We start from the raw sequence: 15,114 nt of genomic DNA on the forward strand, positions 1-15,114 counted from the left end.
AGAGAGAAGAGCGTGTGCACGAGCAGCAGCGTGATGTATATATAGTACTATACGCAACGTTTTTTTTTACATGGTTGCAAAAACGAGACTCAAAGAGAAGCCGCCTCCATCCCTCGCGCGCGCTACGTATATAGCCGGCAGATTCGTTTATGCAAAAAATGAAAAATACAAAATTTAAGGGCTTATAACCCGAAGCAATATGTATATACCTAGATATATAGACGTATAAAAATTACGCTCTGATACGGGCGAATTTTCAGCTCGATTGCTCGGGATTATATTGCTTATTCTATTTGAATTATTCATGATATTACACGAAAAGGTACTCCTCTCCCGGTGCATTCGACTGCATTATTGTATTCAACGGTGTCCTTTTTCATTTGCGCGAAACTATTTAACGAGGATTGGCGTGCAACTACTAACGCGTTCCCCAGTAGTTTTTATTCATAAATCACGATCAGTCGCTGGCGCGTCGCTAAACTATCGACAAGTTTCACCTAATGGCAATTCGATTTTTCAACGTCTTCGCCCTTTAAACTGCAGCTGACGCGTCTGCGAGCACTACTTACTCTTTGTTTTCCCAGCTCCGAGGTCAATTCCCCGACGCACGTCGGCAGCTCTTTGTGTACCTTTTTGCGGCGATATCGTCGAATGGAATTAGTACGATCAACGTTTAAACGATTCGATCAAAAAGCAGCAGCAGCGGCTCGGTCGGTATCGGGTTATTATAATAGCTAATTGCGCGAACATAACGCGAGCGACGAGAGATTTTAGTCAGGCGTGAAATCCCAAGGTGTTAATAAACGCGATATTGTGTATGGATGAACGCGGCAAAAGTGACTGAAAGCACACCCCCATCCAGCTATCCCCTCGTGGCCAATGGAGAGATATTCATCGTTTTATACCCGAACACAGTCAGCTGCCACCGTCACGGCTAAATAAAACAAGATGAGAGAGAGAGAGAGAGAGAAATAAATTCGCTTGTTTCGCGTCTTATCGCGCTCGAGCTCGACGTCCCGCGATGCTGCCCGTATAGCTCGGTGGCAAGAGAGAGATATAAAGCGAGTATACGCGGCTTCGAAATTGCAGCTGAGAGCTCGCGCGACTGCGGCAACGAAACAACGGACAATAAAAAGATTATATCACGTGGTGCGGAGCGAAAAGCGTCGAGAAAAATGCGATATTATTATATATTCGAGTTAAGAAGCGACGATACATCGATGCGCGGCGATATTTCAGTCATCCTCGGCGAGTTATAATGTGCGCCGTTTAAGGAGAAGCAACTCGCGTCTTAGATCTCGGCTAATAGCTCGAGCAGGTTGTTATATACGTTATAAAGCTTCGTACGCGCGGTGTATCCAGCCGTAAACACAATGGCGCGAAAGCTCCGGCCATTACGTGCCACGCGCTGATAGGATACACTGTACAGCGAGCTAACTCGCGGCAGGCTTTATACGCGTTGATGGTCCCGGATTTGTATGAACATTAGCTGCTTACGTGCGCGCGTGGACTCGGAGCTATGGCTAGCTGCAGCGGAGCTTGCGAGAGAGAATCGTCACTTTTTATCTCGTCTTCCGTGAGCCGTGGCACATACGCGCATAATACACAGCCTCGTGCGAGCGTATTCACTTTCCTGTGCGCAAGCCTCGGAGAGAGAGAGCTCCATTGTGTTGCCGCGTATATACGCGCTCGCGTTTTATCGCTCATTGACACTTTACCTACTTAAACGCGTAAGGCTCCGCGTCGACTCGAATAATAAAGCGTATACCTACTACTACTTCTACTAGTAGTAACGTGGAGAAAGAGGGAGAGAGGGAATATGCTTTGGCTTTCTTGCGCGTTTTTGATGGAATTACGAGCTTTGCGCGTGAGCTCGCTCGAGGATTCCTTCAAAGTGATTTCGTGTCGTCGTCGTCGTCGTCGCACTCGTCGTTTCCTATCCTATTTAACGATTCTTTCAGCGCTTCATCTGAAAGTAAACGTGCGACGTGAAATGTGAACCGGTAAATTCCTTATACTTCGTACAAATCGTTTCTTTTTTTTCTGTTTTTTTTTTGTCAGAAAAAAATGTGCACGCGAAAGTCGGATGATTACGAGGTCGAAACGAGCCCCCGATAAATACTAATAAGTAAACAGCGAATCGCAAATCGGTGCATAGATACATAAAACAAAAAAGGAAAAAAGAAGGCCAGTTACTCAAACGATACACGCTGAAAAGGTAAAAGCTCGCGTATACGAACGCAGATACGTCGCAAGCTCGCGTACTTATACCTATACGGGGAAATCCAAATAACAAAGGAGCTGCTGTGTAATACCTATACCTAGCTCCGAAAGTACACGGCAGCGGCGGCAGCGGCAACTCTCCTCGCTCTAGTAGTACAAACTCTCTGCCGTATTGTTGCACGTTGGCTGTATTTTAACAGGCCATAGAATTCGCTCGCTGCTTGTCAAGTTCCAGGGTAAATAGGGAGCGCGAAACGGCTGGCTCCCGCGCACCCCCGCGTTTTCGCATCAGACGCGGAGAAATAGTACGTATGTATGCACGCGATTTGTGCGCGCATCCATATGGATCTCGGCTTTCCGTTGATTCATCCACTGTCTCTATCGCGGAAGCGCGCGAAACTCCAGCTCGATTAATTCTCTCTCGCTCTCTCTCTCTTCCTACCTCGTGATTATTCAAAAATAGCGACCAGCACGAGCACGATATCGCTTTGTGATTGAGCTACCGCAAGGAGATTATACGTGATGAGGATCGATGAGCAATAAGTCAGCCTCGCGTACGCGCCAAGCACGACGCACGAACTCCGCCGACGCTGCATGTTTTCCCAGGGATGAGCTTTTAAGCTCCCCCCCGCGCCCCCGCCTGCCTGTTGTACCGCTGATAATCTCGTTCCCCCCGAGTATATATCCGAGCTGTTTTCTTGATCAATAACGCGGAAAAAGAAAAATACTTGTATTATTAATCGAATGCAAGAGATTGACCTGTCAAAAAAATCCGCAAGGTGTACTACATTTTGTGGATTATTAATGCTTAACGAGAGAGATTTTTTGCCCAAAGATATCAATTTTTTCCTCCTGAAACGAAACAAAAAAGTAATATACTGTCCCGAGCTCTGATATAAATTTATAAGTTTATATAGCCTCGCTAAAAAAGTTTAGCTCTGGCTCTCTCTCTCGGCTGCTTTTGAAGTATAACAACGCTTCGCATACATACGTATATATACATTTATCTCTCACTTTGTTTCTTTCTTATTACTTTTTTTTCTCGCGTTCAAACAAAAACTTCTCGTATTGCCGCGGCGCTCTGCTCTACTCTCCGTCTTAAATAAAGCAAAGTCGAGCTTGCAGCGAGCTTGCGAGCGTTAACACGATAAGAGTTGAAAAAAAAATACCGTTTGGCCGAAAAAAATGTCCGACTGTACCTAATCAGGGCAAGAGTTTGTAAATCAACGAATTTTTTTCACGCACGAATGACCGCCTCGAAATTTATCGCTTTGCCTCAATTTACAAGGTACAGCCGAGGGAGCACGAGGAAAAAGAGCGAGAGAGAGAGAGCATGTGGCGTGTAGGGTCGTGAGTTTTTTTTAACGATACGTATGTACTGGGCCGATCATGCGTGAGCGAGGCGATAAAATTTTTTAGTATCGCTGCCATACTCTCGAGTATTATTTTGAGTAAATTCGTGCTTTTATGGTTATTCCTCTTAAACATCACGTGTACATTGCGCCACGGCCGAGCTCAAGGTTGATTAAATAAATTGATGTCGGTCGATGTCACATGCGTGCCGTTTATCTAATAATAATAATTATAATGATAATAATTTCGAGCTCAGAATTAATTATTTTAATTACGTTCATTAATTTTCCGGAATGGCTGTTAAAGAAAGAAATGATAAAAGTTTTCATCTCCGCGCGCGCGTGAGCGTTGAATAAGCAATATATATTATACAAATAGTCGAGAGGCGAACACGTACGTACGCCCTGCCTTGCATTTATTTTCGCTTTATTTTTCTTTTGCGGTCGACCCTTCCTTTGTCCTTTGCTTTTTTTCCCCTATTTTCTTCCTCCGGCCTTTCTCTCCCTCTTATTCTCGCATTTTCTTGCTACTCTCGCAATATAGTGTGTCTATTCCTGTTTTTTTTGCTCTCTCTCTCTCTCTTCAACTCTCAGAGACCTATTTACATGACTCGTTGTGTACGCGCGTGGTACGAAACAGCCGAAAGTCGTGCTTTGCGGTCCCCCGTTTTATTATTACAATATACTTTTCTCGTTGCAACTTGGCTTGCTCAACGTGCTCTGCGGAGTAGCTGCAGAGCACAGCGCTGCGATTAAGCGACTGCCGCATGCAAAAGACGAGGCGTAAGTAGTGAAAGTCAGTGCTCGGACTGGCTCACACGCTTGGGGATCTTGGATTTCGCCAAGCGGCAGCAGTAGTACACCGAAAAAGAGAAAAAAAGCGACGAGGAGGGATTTTTCGCTTTCGTTTCCTTTTGCTTTTTAACGCTCTCGCGCAGTTCTCTATATATCTGCATATAGCCCTCGCTATGTTTTTTTTTCTCTATACTTTGCAGCTCTTTACACGTATATATCGCTACATTGTAAAGATGCACTTTACCGGGAGCGAGAAAATGAATTTCAGTTGGCGCGAGCGAGCGAGCGAGAGGCGTTCAAATTCAAAGTACACTCGGGCTTTGCTTTTCAAACATTCAACAAAGCTCTATTTCTCGAGCCGGTAAAAAAATTTCTATACACATTATTTCTGGCGCGCGTAGTTCTAATGTATATCGCGTATCGCGTGCAAGTACATAATTCGTCGGTGTAGCTGCAATGTAGCTCGGCTGCTGGAAAGAATATTATTAACTAACGAAGCAGTAGTAGAAGGCGAAGGCAACAGTAGCAGCTGTAGCTGTCTGTTGTAGTAGTAGTAGTAGTAGTAGTAGTAGGTAGTAGCAGCTGAGCTGTCTCTTTGTATAGTCGCTCGAATTTCTTCTCTCTAATTACAAGCTACTCGTGAAAATTACGTCTGTGCAGCTTCCTAGGGGTATATGTATAAAATATAAATACACATCGCATTGGGGGAGAGGCCCAGGGTTATCTCTAGTTAATTAACGGAAAAAGCCCCGTTTCTCTGGCTTTTTGCGCGGGCGAGTCGGCTTCGATGCTGCTGCACCGCAGCGTCCTATATATGTACCATAGTATACTCAGACTCTGACTGCTGCTGCTACTGACACTCGTCTCGTTAGCTGAATAAATATAGATTTTCTTTTTAAACTCACCTTCCTCGTCGAGCAGAATATTGTCCGGCTTGATGTCCCGATGCACGATGCGGTTCTTTTGCAGGTAATCGAGAGCCAGGGCGACCTCGGCGATGAAAAGCGTCACGCTCTCCTCGCTGAATTGCACGTCTTGCTGCAAGTGGTACCTCAGATCGCCGCCGAGCAGCAGATCCGATACCATAAACAAGTCCTCTTCGTCTAGTCGTTGACGTCGTCGTCGTCGTTGTCGTCGTCGTCGTCGACGTCGTCGTTGGAGCAGAGATAGGGAGAAAAAAAAAGAGGAGAAAATAAGCTCGGCTGAATGTAATTCACGGCGCAATTTTCCTTTTAAATTACATCTTGGGCAAATTTCACTCGCATTGTGAGAGTGTACGAGCACACGCTATGCGATGCTATGCAACGCAACGCAAGCAAGCCAGGGTAATGACGCGTATGGAAACTCGAAACACTCGAGGTTTTAAACGAGCTCGATTAACTTAATCGTGCCTCATTTCAACTGCTTTCTTTTGTTCAAATCCTTGCTAAACGTTAGTAAGAGTTTAATTTATGCTAATCTCGCGGTACCGAGAGAAAAAAAAATTTTTCAACCCAAGGATAATTAAGTCATCGAAATGTAACTAAAGCAATTAAAAATGCAACTTTTTTTTTAAATTGGTTAGGGAAAAAATGTGGCTGGCCTTATAGAGAGAGAGAGAGAGAAAAAGAGAAGGAAAAAAATCAAAACTTTTCCTTTCCAAGCTCGAGCGTATATAGCCAACAAGAAGGACGTTAAAAGCTCGAGATAGTAAGAGAAAAGAAGCGAGAAAGAAGAAAGACAGACAGAAATAAGAGCAGCCAAGCGGACGGGAAAGAAAAAAAAAGAAGTAGAAGGAGAAGAAGGGGGGTAAGAAAAAGGAAAAAGGCTACGTAGTAGTAGTAGTAAAAAAAAAAGGCGAAGGTAGCCGAGAAAATGCCTCAATTACCTTGAAAGCTGAACCACAAATTGACGAGGCAAGGATGCTCCAAGCGAGAAAGGATCTCGACTTCTCGCGCGACGTTCTTGAGGGCGCCGCGCTCGGCGCACTCGCCCTTCCTCACGTACTTCATCGCGTACATGTTGCCTCTCGCGTCGCGCTTCTGCACTATGCACACCTGTGAACGAACGAAATAAAAATTGAATTACAAAATAAATAAAACACACACACATGCAGGTTCATTCGGTGTAGTACAAAATTTTTTAGCGACCGATCGCTTATATTTCGCGTCGCGCGAAAAATTCAGTTAGCCAATAACGGGCGCCCAAGTACAAATGTCGAGCTGGCGATAAAAAAATATTTTTTCCCGTGCGCCCTTTTGCTGCACACGATGTAAATGAGTTGCGCGCTGCAGTCCGAAAGTGGAAATTTCAGTTGGCTTTTCGGGACGACGCATCTGCCCAAAAAACCACTAGATAATGCATTCGACGCAGCAGCCCCGAATGACGTTTAATTGACTTTCGGCCGTACCTTGTACTATATTATGCGACATTTGTGACGGGAAAATAAAAAAGAAAATAAAAAATATTGCTCCGCGTGCTACGCGTTGGAAAATACAGCGTGTTCGAAAAAGCTTTTTGCCACGCGAAACGGGGGTCGCTCGCGAGTGCCGCTGTAAATAAAGAAATGTAAAGTCGAGTAATTACATCGACGCGAGGGCGCGCGCGCGCGCATTACAATCCGGCTAATGGATACTGTCGCTTGCGATCGTGACGATCGAACGAATTACCAATGGCGAGCGATAACGTAATTGGAAAAAATAAATAAATAAATAAATAAACCAAATATAAAATAATTGACAGGGCGTTAATTACCTTTCCAAAGCTGCCCTTGCCGATGGCGCGCAGTATTTGAAAGTGATCGAAGTTCACTGCAACAGAGAGAAGAAAAAAAGTTTACACACAAGTACGCGAATAATTGATTTACGTTCGGTGAGCTTTTTCACTCGCATCCCCCGCAGCTCATAACGCGCAAATTATACACAGGCTGCATATGCATATTATATGATACGAGATAGCGAGCAACTCGCAAGCTCGCGCACCACGTGCATATTATATTCGTCGCAGCGCGTATAAGCTGCTTATTAAAGACTTGTTGTTGCTGCTCGACTCGGCGCGGCGGCGGAGGCAGCAGTCGGAATAAAGATACTGTCAGAGCTCGTGAGCGGCGGAATGTAATCCGCCCCCGACCGCGTGATGCTTCTTAGCGGATGATAACGGCCTGGGCGAGCCCTCATCTCTCTCTCTCGTTGCCACTGCACCGCACACTTGGCTTATAATATACGTGTACGCAGATTTATGTATATATGGGCGCGCGTCGAGAGTCGCTGCAAGCCTGCTCGTTTGCGATTACGCATACACAGGCACAAGCCCCATCGTATACGACTGCACTAATATTACGTGTGTTATGTGTACGCGTATACATAGGGGCATGCCGCAATCAGCTCTTGCTCATTTGTCAAGATTACTCCTCGCTCTCTCTCTCTCGCGTGCATATATGTCGTCGACGTGTCCATTGCGGACAATAGTCGTCCTCGTCGTCGTCCTCGTCCCGTTAAAGGACGCTCACGTCTACATATAAGCGAACATTGCGCTGCATTGGCCGAGGGTACAGCGCACCGACTCGCAGACATATCGACTAATCATTTTTCTTATGCATACAGATTACTCTGCCATTGTCGCTTCGGCGTGCTGCACAATGCCGCGAATTCTCCCGCGTACTTCCGTCACACTCTGCACTGGGGGGAAATCTTCGACGAGCTTAGCAGAAAAAAATCCGAGGAAATTATTACGCCGCGGGAAATAAGAATTTGCGCGAAAACGTGTATATATGCGCGTCCGAGCTCTTTCTCCCTCTCTCTCACTCGCGCACAATTGACCTGAAAAGAGAGACCTGAGAGAGAAGAGCTCGCGGAGAAAGAAAATTCTTTGTATTGCATATCCGGTCGCGACTGCTCGACAGCAATTTTTAATAAAGAACTTTCGTACGTAGTGCCGAGAAAAATACTGTACGAGCTTCCATCGGTCGATGCGGTAGAATATCAGTTGCTATACGAATGAAAATTCATCGGGGAATTTAAAAAAAAATTGAAATTGTCGATGGTTGTTTGTCGAAATCATGATACAGCAACAGAAAAGAGGAGCTTTTGCGTACATAATATTTTTTTCAACCGTAACTTATACAATCATTTTGACTTTTCCACTTGCAAATTTGTATAAAAGTTGGTACTCGCCATCTAGTGGCGGAAGTTTGAAATAGCTTCACGCTCTTTAAAATGATTGTAAACTGGTTATTATTTCCGGGTCATTCAAAGGCGCTCAATATTTGTAACATAATTATAACTGAAAATAGCTAAAAACAAGTCAACTAATGCATCTCAAAACATTTAGAATTGACATCTTGATCATCAGGCCATTACTAATTTTGAGAGTTTCAACCATACCATGAATGTATAGAATCTATACTATAGATGTGTAAATGAACGGTCACTTAAAAGATGTTTTAATACTGAATAAAGATAATTTTACAAAAATTTAATTTGAATTTTCTCAATGTAAAACGAAAAAGAAATTCTCATGAAACAGTCATGTCTCGTGACCATTTTCATTTATCTTAATGATTTCATAATGAATCGTTTCGTATTTCAACGCACTGAACATTTTTTTATAATTCACCAATGAGATTTTTTGCGCGCGGATACACGTACTCATTGTTATTTATTTATATGATTCCGCCATGCACTGAGCTGTTTTTGATTGATAGCTCGATCGATCACGCACTCGAATGGATAAATATTTTGCCCCGGAATCGAGTAGATCGACTCAAGCACCCCTTCAGCATCTCCGAGAGAGCCTGTGTGTGTGCGCGCGCGTCTGCGTTTGCGTTTATGCAACTGCGGCACGTGGAATGATTGAATAATTCCGGGGCGAAATAATCGAAATCAGTCAAACTCCTCAATATAACACATCTCTGTACGCATATACGCGTCGAAGCTTACATTAACTCAGCAGCTATGAGTGTGTATGGCTGCACGGCGCGTAATGCTCTCGATCAATCGCGCTTGTAATTCAAGATCGCACGCGCGCGTACAAACGGAAATGTTTTAAAAAATGACGGAAAAACCAGCGAGCATCAGTTGTCGAACAAACACAAATTCGTAATTGTTGAGTGTACGCAATAGTGCAGCTATTTCATCGATGCAAGAGAAAATAACAGCGGCACGTGTAGCACGTGGCGAATATTGTACGTATAAGAGCTGCGAATATAAGCGTGTCTGCAACGGTGAAAAGTTGTTTAGAGCCTACGGGCATATAATGTGCTGCTGCTGCTGGACGCTCTGTCACATACGCTGGCTACACAGCTCGCCTAGCGTAGTTGACGTGTAATTCAATGGACGTTAATTCCGACTGGTGGCGGTGGCTTGCGCTCACACCTCTACCTATATATGCATATAAGAGCGAGCCACCTCCTCTCATTTCCCTGCAGACGTGTGCGAACAACGTGCACTCGTATATATACGTGACGCGTGTACCGACTAATCATCCATATTCTGCGGCTATATACGTGTGTACGCGTTGTTGTGCCGGGCAGCTCGCCTAAGCATTATCAATAGCTTATTTCGATATACACGAGAGAGCCAAAACGAGCGGAGGTCGTGTATCGATTTTATCGAATGCTAATTATCGATGATTCGCAATTCTGTTGTATACGTATAAATGTGCCCCTCTTCGTTATATTCCGAGCTTTTTGAGCGATCCTTGAGCTTGCATTAACATATTGCGAGCTGGGGCATCTTCTATAATATAAAATTGCGATCCTCCCCATACCGCACACGAGTGCGGGCTCATTAACGAGAATATATCAAGCCGTTGTATGTATAATAAGCGTGCGTGCGCGCGCGCGCGTACACGTGCGTATGCATCGTGAAAATTTATAAACTCGACAAAAAAGCTCCGCGAGCGGAAAATGAAAGCAGCAAGAGGGAGAGAGAGAGAGACATGAATAATGTTCAGCCGAGCAGCTTTGCAGTATTTTTTAAAGGAAAAATTACCTCCTATGCAGTCATCGTAAATACTATAATTGCTTGGCGCGAGAGACCGCAGAGCAAAATTATTATACACGCGCGAACGCGCGGAGCTTAGCAACAGCGGTAGTAGCAGCAGCAGCGGCAGTGCCAGTGGCGGGAGAGTAAATTTTTTGCAGAGCTTTTTCGCGAGTAAGAAAAAAAAAGGAAAAATTATAAACGCATGCCTGACCCTAAGTGTATGAAAAATCCGTTTGAAAATCAGCTGAGAAATTTAGATCAAATGAACAGTAGTACTGCGCCGCCAGCAACTACTACTACTACTACTTTTTTGACTCTCTCTATAGCTCTCTATGTTGCCGCTGCTCAGTCATGCGCATAAAATATTTCATGAAGCGTATAACAGCGAGAGCAGCTTGCAGCGGAATATGGATGGCCTAATTAGGTTCGCAGCGTGGGTATATATACTTTTCTCACTCGACACCTTCTCGTTCTATATATATAGAGGTAATCGTCGTCGTCTCGAGAGCTTTTGTACGATTCGGCAAATTCGACAATGCGACGACGCGTTTACTTGTACAATCCGGAAACGCGGAATTTTCCGCGCGCAACGATTTTTCTCGATGAATTCGCGCCCTGAACTATTACCGCCGAACGTAATAAACCTGTTCATCGGCAAATGGGGGATGGGAGGGCACGGATCAGCGCACATCCTGCGCGAGTGTGTACCGTGTGGGCGGATTAACTCGAGCGAGAGTACAGCGGCAGCAGGGAGGCTATTTATAGCCAAAGAATCTCGTTGCGCTCACGCGCGCTCAAGCTTGTGTATGTACCGTCGACGCAAAATTAATCACGATATCGCGCGCGCGCGCGCGCTTCGAGCAAAACGCCGAGTGCTTTTAACGTTTCCGATATTTATGGAGCTCTCGTTTCTTTTTTTTTTTTTTTTTTTAATGTATAAAGCAAGTAGAAAAAAATCGTACGGCCGCCGTGCTCGCGCGTGTGTCATTAACAGTTGCATTTCGCGAATAATAATATCGCGTGTTCGACACGCAGCACGTCGAACGGCTGTCTAGCTCATTCGCTCTGGCTGGATATTTCGGGCTCGAATTTCATTTTCGCCATTCAAACGTTGTGTGCCGGGATATACGTGCAAATTTGAATTATTGTTTCACGCATAAATACGCGCATGATATTTATTATTGACTCGGGGATATTTTCTGCGATCAAAATGTTTTGGCAAGAAATTCAATCAAGTCGAGTCGCGAACGCGTAACTGGATTATAGGAAAGTTGAAACGTTCGAACGATATACGCAGCGCGATGGTATACACCTGCGAATTATACATGAAAAAAGCTGCTGTTCTCGTTTTAAAACAGTGATCGGTTAACAAGGAAGAGCAGTTTATTCGCTTTTTATCCGGCTGTCATAGCAACACTGCGGAATGTATCAGTTCGCCCGCGTAGTAGAACGCGGAATTGCAAAACACAGAAAAAATGCGCAGAATCGAGCAACAACGAAGCGCAAAGTAAAGTGGCTAGTAATTATAAAATACAAAATTCTTTGGATGACATTTCTCCCTCGTTGCAATATATATATAGACTGTAGTATGGAGAATGCTGCACCGCGCGCGCGCGCGTGCACGAGCTTAGAGGGCAATTCTTTCGCTTTTATTTAAATTTTTTCGCCGTGAAAGCTCGTGGGCGACAATAGTCTCGGGGGCGCGCGCGCGAGCGTGGCACGTCTTTAATATATATCTAAAAACATTTTTTCATTGCGCTCAGCTTTCAATGTGTAGGCGAAAGCTCGCAGCAGCACAGCGCAGCACGGCACGGCACACATACGCGACGGGGGTATTCTTTTCCGTATTATATCGCGGCGCGCCCAGCACGTAAAATACGAGTCGCCCGCGCGCGCATAGTACGCGAGCTGCACACGCACGCCCAGCGTATTTTTTTTTCCTTTGTACAGCAAAAAAAAAGTAGGAAAAAGGGAAAAAAGGGAACCGCGGCCGCGCGACGGTGTTAAAATTCATGAAAATTTTAGAAGTATAATAGTAGTCGTATAAGCCCCCGCCAGCAATACGATAGCCGCCGCCGCTGCTCATTTGCATGTTGCGTCTATATAATAATGATAATACGCGTACGGAGAGCGGGGGACCAGTAGCTCGTGTCGCTATCAACACGACCTTTGTTTCGGCACTTTTGTACAACTGCCGCACACGTTTCGCGTATATAGTCGCGCACTGCGCAGCACAAATTTGTTTTACGGCCATATATAGCCACTACTACTACTACTATTAGCCCTCCCGCCGTGTGCGCACAGGGCTGCACAGAGAGATTTTGCATAATTGCTGGACGAATTAGCCGCACCGGAAGAAGTGCCCAACGACGACGACGATCCTACAGCGTGACGTGTAAATAGTTCGAGAACTCCCGCGGCTTCCGAATGAAATATCCCGAGCGCGATATAAACGCCTTGTTATCGCGAGGCCAGCTGCTTTCGCCGCGCCGCCGCTTCCTTTTATGATTTTCGATATAATTAGAAGAGCCGCTGCGAGGCACTTCCGCTTGATTTTGCGCGTTACCATGCAGCTCTCGAACAATCTCTGCGAGTGAAATTTAATTGACTCGTTGTACTATATAGCCGCTACTGCAACACGTAGGCGAGTATAGGTAAGGAAGAAGGGAAAATTCCATCTCGCTGGGAATTCATAAACGCAGTTTTTGTTCGTGCACAATCTTCTTGTGTCGCGGGCAGCCGCCGGTACACGATAGAAAAGTCGTCGTAGTCGATGGCAGCTGAGCAGATGAGAGCTGCTGGGCGACCTAAACTTCTATCGGCAAAAAATTACATATTTGCTCGGTGAATTGTATTTTCAATTGACAAACGCCCGATCTATTCCCCGCGTGTATGGAGCGCGCGATCCGTTTTCCAACAAAATACACACACACAATCCCCCGGCTACGGTCCTTGAAATTTGCCGAGCGTTTCGATCAAAGCCTCTTGAAAACGATTGATCGTGGGAATTCCCGGAACGATGTACACGACATACACAAAGCTCGTGAAATTTTCTTATTAAATTTCAGCGAATTCGACGCTCGTGCGCGCCGATCGACGTGCGAATTTTCTCTCCCTTTTTCTCGATCGTGTCCTAGTTCCAGGGCGATCATTAATACGGATTAGCCTTTACGAATCGAATCCATTTTGTTGGTCGGCTATATATAGTATGCACGCACATGCAACTTTCCATTTTCGGGTCATCAATTACACGGCCGTTACACATATATATAGGAACGAGCGGAGCCGCCGGTGGCCAAGTTGATCGCGCGTCGTGCGTCCGTAAAAAAGAGCTCGCGCGACTGCGTGAGAGTATATAGCCGCTCTTTTTTCGCTCTCCAGCGTGTGTGTGTAAAAAGTTCCTATATATACATGTATACGTTCGCTTTTCTCGCCCGAGACAAATGACGCTGATAAAAGGAACAAAGAATTTTACTATGTATAATATATATAAAATGTCGCGCAGTGACTCTTACCCTCTTCGCCGGGTGTGGGTAAACTCCTCGAGGACGACTGGTTGGCGCCCATTTTTCAAAAGCTCTCTTGCACTCGGTGCCTCGCTACGAAGATATACGTTCGAGTTGCCTGTAATTCGTGTCGGACCTCGTGGCTTTAATCTCGCCCGCTACGCCGTCGGCTGCTGCTGCTGCTGCTGCTGCGTCGAGCCGTTGCTGCTGACGCACCTGCGCTACGCAGTGGTAGTAGTAGTAGTAGCATAACCCGTCCAGCACTGCGAGACTCGACTTATCCCTCCGGCGTATGGAAGCTTCTGGCCGACGACGTTGGTAGCAGCTCGGCATATCTGCTCGCACTGCTGCAGCAGGAGATCTGTGTGTGTGTAAGCCACAAAGAGAAAAGAGAGATAGAGAGAGAAGTAAAAAAAAAATGTGTATATATGTAACTCTCCGCAAGCTGTAATCTCGCGCTATTCTTTTATGGGCAACGCGAGCTTCGACTCGCAGACTCTGCTTTATACGCTACTACGCGGTCGTGTCTCTCTCTCCCTCGCTCGCCGTCGTTGCGCTATAAAAATCATATCGAACTTCTCTCGACGCGCCAACTTTATTGTTCTTCGTTCTTTTGTAAAAGATGAACTCGCGAAATTATCGGACAAAGTCATTCCGCGCGTTATGAGAAAAATATCAAGAGGAGCGTATTAATGGTTCCAACGTTTTCTTGATAATTGAGAAGAGCGTGGAAAATATTATTGAGATTCGGGGCGAAATATTTTATCGATATTTTCTTCGTTATATTGTTACTCTTTTTGTTTTCTTCCTTCCATCCTTCACGGTACATAAAACGAGAAACTTCGAAGTAAACAAACCCCCCCGCTATAGCGAATTTGCAGCGCGGGGGGGAGATAACACGACAAAAGTTTCGGATGATCAATTAATTTAAAATCTCTCGATCGAATCAGTTGCGCGCAGCGGGGAGGAAAAAAAAGTTAAATTTACACGGGATCTCGGCGCGCGAGCTTCTCGAGGCAAACCACGATCGTGTTTGCTCTCGATACCGCACACGGTCGAGGCTTGTACGAGTCGTGTTTACGCGTCTCGTTCCTTTTTTTTCGTGGCATCCGAGCCACCGGAGCTGCTGCAAGCTCGGCTCGGCGCTATATATATATACGAATTAAAACGTGCAAACTTCAGATATATACACTGTGAGCTGCTATCCGCGCGTCTTCTTGTCTGTCCTCTCGCAGAGCTCCATGATCGAGATCGCAGAGAGTCGTTAGAGAGGCA

General features: G+C 45.4%; 1 protein-coding gene across 1 annotated transcript in view; it reads right to left on the minus strand.

Moving 5' to 3' along the window:
- Positions 1-15,114, minus strand: part of LOC106658733 (serine/threonine-protein kinase 32A) — a 31,875-nt gene that overhangs the window by 12,507 nt on the left and 4,254 nt on the right. Inside the window, exons 2-5 of the mRNA XM_014380822.2 lie at positions 13,849-14,200; positions 7,104-7,159; positions 6,238-6,406; positions 5,276-5,473 (exon numbers count right to left, since the gene is read on the minus strand). Coding sequence (XP_014236308.1) covers positions 5,276-5,473; positions 6,238-6,406; positions 7,104-7,159; positions 13,849-13,900 — 475 coding nt within the window. The 5' untranslated portion in view covers positions 13,901-14,200. The remainder of the gene's footprint in view (positions 1-5,275; positions 5,474-6,237; positions 6,407-7,103; positions 7,160-13,848; positions 14,201-15,114) is intronic.

This window comes from Trichogramma pretiosum, unplaced genomic scaffold (assembly GCF_000599845.2).
Source record: "Trichogramma pretiosum strain Unisexual culture from Peru unplaced genomic scaffold, Tpre_2.0 scaffold2, whole genome shotgun sequence".
NCBI lineage: Eukaryota > Metazoa > Arthropoda > Insecta > Hymenoptera > Trichogrammatidae > Trichogramma > Trichogramma pretiosum.